Source organism: Haliotis rufescens, unplaced genomic scaffold (genome assembly GCF_023055435.1).
Source record: "Haliotis rufescens isolate VD_foot unplaced genomic scaffold, xgHalRufe1.0.p SCAF_3, whole genome shotgun sequence".
NCBI lineage: Eukaryota > Metazoa > Mollusca > Gastropoda > Lepetellida > Haliotidae > Haliotis > Haliotis rufescens.
Window position 1 is genome coordinate 5,489,503 of NW_025964001.1, and position 9,844 is coordinate 5,499,346.

The window sequence follows — 9,844 nt, forward strand, 5'->3', positions numbered from 1 at the left end:
GTGGCACCCGTCACAAACACAAGAAAAGGCAAGTCAATTGTTCACCTGAAAAAAACACGGGTGCATGTGGTACAAGTCAAAATAGGGAATTGCAACGGACATCATTTTTGTCACTGATAAGTTAGATATTTCACTTACAATTGTTTATTACCTGACATATGTTTGTGTATTCAAAGACCCTAAATCAAAGACCCCATTTATGTAACATACACAGTGCAGAACAGAGCACGTTATTGTTGAAATTAACATTCGACATTCCGAATAATATTATCATTGCCTTCATTGTCTTGTATCATAATCATCATCATTACTATCACTCTACGGTCCCGGTTACCTATACACGAGGGACTTAATGGATCGGGTGGTCAGGCGAGGTGTAGTGTTTGATAGTTTATTATCGTATCCAGTGGCGAAATTACCATTGCAGAAAAGCAGTTGCTTACACCTATGCAGTAAATTATTTATTCAAACTCTACACTAGGTAGAAAGTAATATTTATTGTCTAACTTGAAAATTAGAATCTTTACGCACTTTAGGATTTCATTGGTAGATGATTTGTGACGTATGGAAACCGCGCTCACACAATTATTTTCAGTATAATGATAGGTCGGCTCGCCTTAAGATATGAAAAAATAAGTAACCGTCACATACTACGAATGAACATGTAAATACACATAAAAGTAATATAATCGATTCGTTTTAATCTCAAATGTAATTTGTCATCATAGATGTTTCTTGAATGAAAGTCGAAAATGTATTGGTGAAACATAATAATAACATAAATACATCATAAAACATTACCAATATTTGTTACAAATAAAATCTAACATAAACGGCCCCAAAAGTTGAAAAAACGTTAAAAAGCAGCTAATTGTCTAAAATGTATGGGTATTAAAGCATGCCTCCAAAGAGTACTAGTTTCCACAATACCCAAACAGTACGTCATCTGCGAACTTGTACAAACACTATTTACAAGTCGTGAACTGATCGCAACATACTGTAATGTTTATTATACAAGAATGCGAATCGGCAATGGTGTGTATTTTGTGTAAGAGCTGATGAAATGGTACAAATATACTGTTCAACAAATACTGTAGATCTGCGGTACAACATGGATCGACTCTCAAATGTTGATATTGATATCAGCATGCCTGCTGAAGTCAAAGGGAGGTAAACCGTATATCAACGCTGGAGCCTTATCTGCTGCACGAGTCGATTCAAAAAGCAGTGCTTGATTTCATAAAGCAAACTGGTATATATGACATAATCTGAACATGCAATCATTCAGTGTAACTGTTCTGTAATCAGATCGCGCATCTGTATTTAATATACTAAAATTCAGCAATAAAGAAAGGTTTTGTTTCCACTAATAAAATTTCAGTGTCCATGTAGGAATGATTTAGACAGTGTCCTAGAGCCGACATTACACCTCCGAGTCCACAACTGGCTTCTAGGGCGGTGTGACCACGTGATCCCTCTCGTCCTGGTCGTTAATGATGACAGCCTCCGTTTTGATCTTGCGCAGTATACCTGGCGCCACGCAGTAAAACACCCTGTAACAGTATTGCTATACGTTAACATTTGTCAAGCAATAAAACGCCCTGTAACAGTATTGTTATACGTCAAGATTTGTCAAGCAATGCAACACCCTGTAACAGTATTGCTATACGTTAACATTTGTCAAGCAATAAAACGCCCTGTAACAGTATTGTTATACGTCAAGATTTGTCAAGCAATGCAACACCCTGTAACAGTATTGCTATACGTTAACATTTGTCAAGCAATAAAACGCCCTGTAACAGTATTGTTATACGTCAAGATTTGTCAAGCAATGCAACACCCTGTAACAGTATTGCTATACGTTAACAATTGTCAAGCAATAAAACGCCCTTTAACAGTATTGTTTTACGTCAAGATTTGTCAAGCAATGCAACACCCTGTAACAGTATAACTATTCGTTAAGATGTGTCACACTGTCAAGCAATGCAACACCCGGTAACAGTATTGCTATACGTTAACATTTGTCACACTGTCAAGCAATGCAACACCCACTAACAGTGAAGCTATACGTAAACACTTGTCACACTGTCAAGCAATGCAACACCCTGTAACAGTATTGCTATACGTCAACATCTGTCACACTATCAAGCAATGAAGCACCCTGTAACAGTGAAGCTATATGTTAACATTTGTCACATTGTCAAGCAATGCAACACCCGATAACAGTATTGCTATACGTTAACATTTGTCACAGTGTCAAGCAATGCAACACCCTCTAACAGTGAAGCTATATGTTAACATTTGTCACACTGTCAAGCAATGCAACACCCTGTAACAGTATTGCTATACGTCAACATCTGTCACACTGTCAAGCAATGAAGCACCCTGTAACAGTATTGCTATACGTTAACATTTGTCACATTGTCAAGCAATGCAACACCCGGTAACAGTATTGCTATACGTTAACATTTGTCACACTGTCAAGCAATGCAACGCCCTGTAACAGTATTGCTATACGTTTACGTGTGTCACACTGTCTAGCAATATCACGCCCTGTAACAGTATCGTTATACGTTAATATCTGTCACACTTTCAAGCAATCAACATGTTTCACACTTTCATGCCATATACCCCACTGTAATAGGCACCCCAAGCACGGAAAGAACTTCTTGGAAAAGGAAGCGTGATCTCAAGTGTAACTGTAACAGGATAGTGCCCTCTGTTTCGTTTCGGACAAGTGACATTTTTATGAAACGATGTCACAAAATGAAACAGTGCTTACAATGCATTAATGTTTATTATTATGAAAGAGGGGACGCGCGTTCATACACATAACCTCTGGATCAACGTCAGAAAGTTTAATAATGTTGGTACATGTACTAAGTAAGTATAATGTTTGTACTAACACAAGTATGATGGCTGTCAGGACATGTGTTCCACCACACGTGAAATAGACGAAACCGCGCATCGTCTCCACGGTTGCATCATACACCGCTCCGTAAACTGCCAGCCCCGTCGTACTCGACACAACTTCCGCCACAGTCAGTCCCGCAAACAAAGAACCTGAACGAATGAAACTTATATCAGTGTATGACATAACACCAGTATCAACCGATTGGTCATCAATAGTATTATCCCGATTCTCAAATCAGGAGCCACAAATACCAATCACAACAACACAAGAGTGTATGACATAACTCCAGTATCAACCGATTGGTCATCAATAGAATTATCCCGATTCTCAAATCAGGAGCCACAAATACCAATCACAACAAACACAAGAAGGGTGATTGTGAATATTAGAAATATAATAAGTAAATACTCACACAACTTCGACAAGGTCGATAATGAAATTGAAATAATTACGAATGATATATAGTTCTACACAGGTGAGGAATAACTTAAACATTCAAACAGTCAAGTTTCCTTTTATGTCGAGCAATATTCCAGCAGCCTTTGTTGTCTACATTTCACAACTGTTGACGTACCAAGGGTCAGGGTTGCAACATTGAAAACCTTAGTAAAGATTTCAAAAAGTTTTATGGCAGACACGTGGAGGACATTTCCAAATTTGACACAACAGTGATTATACTCATGTTCGATGCAAATCCATATTTTGAATTGTAACATAATTATGTTCCCGTGTTTCTTTCGAGTTAACATTTGACTTGCCTTTGCATGTGTTTCTGAGGGTGCCAACGGTTGGGCAGGAACACATGGTATCATCACTTTTTCATAGTGATTCACAATCACATGCTCCTGAAATCCTCGGAATTAAACCATAGATACTACAATATCAGTGTGCACTGGATAAAGCCAGGCTTTGTTTGTTTGTTGTTTAACGTCGCACTCAGCAATATTCCAGCTTTATGACGGTGGTCTGTCAATAAGCGAATCTGGATCAGACAATACAGTGATTGACACCATGAACGTCGAACTACACATTTGGGATACGATGACATGCATCAACCAAGTCAGCGAACCTGCTCACCCGATCCCTTCAGTCGCCACGGCAATGATAAAGCCAGGAGCTATCTAAATTACATAAGCTATCACAACGTTAATGAAAAATGATGAGCACTGTGTAGTGTAATTTACGTAGAATGGGGGCGGTCGGGTAGCCTAGTGGTTAAAGCGTTCGCTCATCAGGCCGAAGACCCGGGTTCGATTCCCCACATGGGTGCAATGTGCGAAGCCCATTTGTGGTGTCCCCCGCCGTGATATTGCTGGAATATTGCTAAAAGCGGCGTAAAACCATACTCACTGACTCACTTACGTGGTGTTATATTACACTTTCTCCAATAATAATACGCCAGAAAAAAGTCGAAAAAAGATTTCCTGTGTTTTGTAACCACTCGGGATCATTACGCAATGATTTACGCAATATGATGGGCTGGCTGAGAGTAGAGAGCTGTGTCATCGCGTTTTGATTGGCTGTCTAAAAATAATTGACGGCACTTATTTCGGATCGGGGATACCCGAGGTCGTTTTAGTACAGGAAATCCCCAGCCAATGTACGAGATTCAGTTGCAGAATGAGAAGACGGTAACCGAAACATATTTTATATTTATATTAAATAAATCGAGGCTTATATTTCATATTTTAAGAAAATAAACACCTTAAATAATTTGAATCAAAAGACATAATCAATTTTAATGCATTAAACGATTAACCTTTACCGGAAAAATATAAATACATATATCTAGGTACTTAAACTAAATACATTCAAGTTTAAATGTAGTTATGTTTTTTGTTTTGTTTTTAAAAAATGAGCCTGAAATAGTATGTTTAGATAATTGAAGTCTTCAAGTTAAAAAAACAAACAAACAAACAAATAATTACAGGCCAAAATGAATGAATTATATTGATCTGGATAAACTCCAACTGTTGAAAGGGGAAACAACTGCGGTGGTTGCAAAACATCTTGGTCGTGAGATGTTCAGTCCGGCATAGGTTGACCGTTTAATGCATTCAAATTGATAATGTCTTTTAATTCAAATTATTTAAGGTGTTTATTTTCTTAAAATATGAAATATAAGCCTCGATTATTTTAATATAACTATAACAAATGTTTTTGACGGTGGGTTACACAAACGATCGATCGGCTCTAGATCAACACTTCGAAACAACGTGACATTTCTTATGTGGTTGATGGTTATTTTTTAAAAATACCAAAAACAATATGGTATGTTTCGCTATTTTATCAGTTTTTTACAAGAATTAATTAACTGTTTCATAAGTTGTTTTATTTATCTTGAAAAAGCCCAGTAAAGAATCTACCGTAATGGCTCACCTGGTCCTGTAATATCGAAGCGGCATCTCGCTTCGGTTACCGTCTTCTCATTCTGCAACTGAATCTCGTACACTGGGAAGCTGAAATTCTCTGATACATCTCCACATATCACTTCCCTTCCTCCCCGACAAATTTTCTCTTGGTCACCATCTTTCGGAGATGGAAACATCGTCACTACGGTAATGTTTTGACAGCTGGGGATTTCCGGTACTAAGACGACCTCGGGTATCCCCGATCCAAAAAAAGTGCCGTCAATTATTTATAAGACAGCCAATCAAAACGCGATGACACTGCTCTCCACTCTCAGCCAGTCAATCAGATTGCGTAAATAAAAATAAACCACTACGAATAAACCATTGCTGGCGATTGGAGATCAAGCCCTGTTATGGGAGAAACCACAAAAAGCAACATACCAGCCATATTATGGCGCATCATGTACACTTTAGCCATGAAGGGAATGATGAGTCCTTACCCTGGACGTCTGCTGGGGCCATCCTGGACACAATCCCCCTGATAACTGGCAACAAGGGAGCGGCTAGTCCTGCCAGAACAGTTTCTGTAAGGCACAAGGACACACGCATTAGGGCTGGGACGAGTCCAAATTTATTACCCGGGTACCCACCCCACTATTACCCGACCTTACCTAGGTACCCACTGTAGGTCTCAAGAGATACAAATGTCCCAATGGAATAGTTTAACCATAGCCCTGGCAAAATATATTTAGATACACGTTTAAAACGATCTGGTCATGCATACACTGAAGTTGACTGAAGTTTTATCTCTATTCACAATATAAAGTCAGAAAGGAATGCGAACAAGTTTTTGCCATTAAACAATATATCACGTGACTAACCACCGGTCCGGGTAGAAGTGTGGGTATCACACAGGAACCACACAGGAACCACCCGCCCCTAGAACCCGAGTTCCCTAGAGCCCTAACACGCATACAGAAAAAATGAGGGCAGGTGTAGGGTGCTTTCCATGAAGCTATCACTCACACATAATATCATTAAATGAAACTTAAAGTCATGTTTAAATTAAACACGAGTCTGAGGAAGAACTATACAGCTATGCATAAATGGTATTTGTAACAATGTAAAAGGATTCCATACTATGTTTTTATCGGAGATGTTCTAAGGCATCACGCGATGACATTAACATAACCATTACACCTTAACATTTAAAGACACATTGACCACTTATTCTGTCATATGACTGCGTTTGTTGTTTGTTGTTTAACACCGCACTATGACGGCGATGTGTAAATAATCGAGTTTGGACCAAACAATCCAGTGACTGACGTCATGAGCATCGATTCATGTAATTGGGATCGATGACATGCATCAACCAAGTCAGCGAGCCTGAAAACCCGATCCTGTTAGTCGCCTCTTACTACAAGCATAAACGCCTTTTACGGCAAGCATGGTATGCTGAAGACCTATTCTAACGCGGTTCACATGACTGTGTGTCACCTGAATGTTAACAGCTTTGCTGAAAGCAACTAGCTCTAATAAGTTGCTGGAACTTAAATACACAGAGTACTCACGTGCATATATCATGTAATCAGTGTAGGCGAGGCCGTGAAGAACGTTGGATCCCCCATTCACCAGTGCCGTCAAAATGGCGATCATCTCGTCCCCTGTGCACATGTGAAACAGCTTGATCACACCAACAGTCAGGAACTGATATAGTAGCATGGCCGCCATTTTGACGTAGCCAATCATCTCTGGCCCCCAGCAAAACGGTTGATTAAGAAGCAGCATATAATCTATGTATCCGGTGCCAGAAATACCTGCATATGTGATGAAGAACGCTATGAACCCTATCCAAAACAATGACCTCTTCCTGCCAAAATCTTTGGAGAAATAGAATCCAAATACGTTCTTAATAGCTTTAATTGGTGCAATGCAAGGCGATTGTTTCTTTTCAAGAGGAACTGTCTCAGGAAGTATAACAATAACGAAGAAGACTGTGAGAAATACAAGAGCTGCTGTCACAAAGGATGGCCATACAAAGCCCGTATATTGGATAAAGTATCCAGTTCCAGCTTGAGAAAGAGCAGCAGCGAAGTATGATGTAAAGTCTACAGCAGCCATTCCAATCGTCCGGGATGCTTTAGGTGGTGTGTTGTCCGCGGTATATACATAGCTGGCCAGACTTACACCACTATATCCGGCCGTGATTCCGGCGATGGCTTCTCCAATATACATGTATCGCAGGTCCATGTCCCAGCACATGACAGCTGTACTCAGCGCATTGCGAATACCTTCGCCCATCAGTGGAATCACAAACAGTATCCGTCGCCCGATATAATCAGAGTACGAACCAAGCAGTATGCAGCTTATAATACGCATCGGTGTGCTAATGTAGCCAAACATTACCGTTATGTCGTTGCTCATTTCTTTAGCTTGAACATGAATCAGGTATGCAGGATCTGATTTGTTGACAAGACATTTTGATGTTACGTTGTTGGAGGAAGTATCTGTCCCATTGTCCACTATCTCGCTTAAGTAACGCTGATATAGATACTGAGAGAGAACAGGATCCCTCATAGAAACAGCCAATTGAAAGGTCAGGAACACGAGATTGGCCTTGAGGAGATTTCCCAACTTGGATCTGTCTTCTGAATCTTTCCTAGCATTTAGCAGCGGCGTTGACTCCATACTGACAGCAGGCAAGGTTATTCACAACACCCACCACTTCTCTGTGTGGGAAATGACCATAGGTTATCGTTTTGTCTGTAATCACACATGTGGCTACACAGTTAGGTGTATGAGAGATACAGATATCAAAGTTGCTAGGTCGGGATGAGTGATTGACAAACTATGCTTTTAAGCTCGTAATCAGTCGTGAGTGAACTAGTGAGTGAATGTTGACAACGCACTTTACAATATTGCGTTATAATATTGTTATGTCAATGCGGCTTGTGAGGATTCGAATTTGGACAAGACAGACATTCTAGTCAGTATTGGCGCAAGTGAGGTTTTCTGTGCTAAGGTATTCCTCCCATGGACTTCAGTACATTACAACTTACTGGTCATAAGCAACAACTGTGTGGTTCATGTGGATGCAGTTTATGTCCTGGTTGTCACGTGACCCGATGGCTTGTATTATTGCACATGCAACCTACGGCCGTGCCCCGTGAGGACTATATTATTTACAGACTGCCCGGATATAACGGTAATATTGCTGACGTAAAACAACACTCACTCATTCAATCACTTCATTTCAGTTTTAGAGATCGTAAACGATGGATGGTGGTTAAGTGCATAAGATGTAAAATAATGTAAAATGGAGATTGCACGAATGACGGAACCTTTGTATTATTGCAAGCGTACATAATGGTGATCGTTCCTCCTCCACACATACACATACAAACGCACCACACCGCATCGCGTCGCATCGCATAACACTACACCACACACACACACTCACACACACATACAAACACACACACACACCAGACATACATACACACACCAAACATACAAACATACAAACACACCACACCACACGTACAAACACACAGACAGGAGGGGGAGGAGGGAGGAAGGGGATGAGGAGGGGAGGCGGGATGAGGGGAGGCGGGAGGAGGGGAGGGAGGGAGGAGGAGGAGGAGGGAGGCGGGGGAGGAGGGAGGAGGAGGAGGAGGAGGTGGGTTCTTTGTTTTGGTTTGAGGGTAGTCAAAGCAATCGATGAAAGCGTTCTTTCGGGAGAGATGGTTGAAAAAAACAAACTGGAAACTGGAAACGGCAGGAACTGTAGGGAAACTGGAACACTGGAACACTGGAAACGATTGGAAACTTGAAAAACAGTGGAACAGCATGTGCCATGCGTTAGTCACTTTGCTCAGATGATCTATCTTCTTTTTCTTCTTCCTCCTCTTCCTCGGACTGATGACGTCGCCGACGCTTTGAAGAGTGCCTTATTGAGGGGCTTCTGTCCCGTTTTCTTTTGCCTAGACGTGGTGTGACGTCTGCATGGAGTTGTGCGATGGATTCTTAGGGCACGGACCTCTATATGCAGGGCTTCTATGAGATGAAGCACTTGTGTCACTTGTGTCACTGATGTCGACATGGACGGCGCTGCTGAAGTCTTCTTTCGACTGGGTTCTGGGCAATCTGCAGCGAAATGGCCCACGACTTGGCAATTGTAACATGGGCCCTGGGGAGTCTTCTTTCGACTGGGTTCTGGGCAATCTGCAGCTAAATGATCCACAACTTGACAGTTGTAACATGGGCCCTGGGGAGTCTTCTTTCGACTGGGTTCTGGGCAATCTGCAGCTAAATGATCCACAACTTGACAGTTGTAACATGGGCCCTGGGGAGTCTTCTTTCGACTGGGTTCTGGGCAATCTGCAGCTAAATGATCCACAACTTGACAGTTGTAACATGGGCCCTGGGAAGTCTTCTGCTCATCTTCACTGCTTATCTTTGGACAGACATAGTGGCGGTGACCTTGAGTGTGGCACTCGGTACATGTCACTTCAGGGCAGTACAGGTAACTGTGACTGTCGGTCTGGCACTTCATACAGTTGTATTGAGACGACAT

General features: G+C 41.2%; 2 protein-coding genes across 2 annotated transcripts; both read right to left on the minus strand.

The window, feature by feature from the left end:
• Positions 1-8,026, minus strand: LOC124131815 (solute carrier family 46 member 3-like). The gene is made up of 4 exons (XM_048403616.1): positions 6,840-8,026; positions 5,766-5,849; positions 2,907-3,063; positions 1-1,553 (listed from the first exon to the last, which is right to left on the minus strand). The coding sequence occupies exons 1-4, from the start codon at positions 7,954-7,956 to the stop codon at positions 1,451-1,453; spliced, it is 1,461 nt and encodes a 486-aa protein (XP_048259573.1). The 5' UTR covers positions 7,957-8,026; the 3' UTR covers positions 1-1,450.
• A 1,125-nt stretch (positions 8,027-9,151) lies between these two features.
• LOC125384320 (cellular nucleic acid-binding protein homolog) lies at positions 9,152-9,844 on the minus strand. The gene has a single exon (XM_048403298.1). It carries the CDS (start codon positions 9,842-9,844, stop codon positions 9,152-9,154), a length of 693 nt encoding a protein of 230 aa, XP_048259255.1.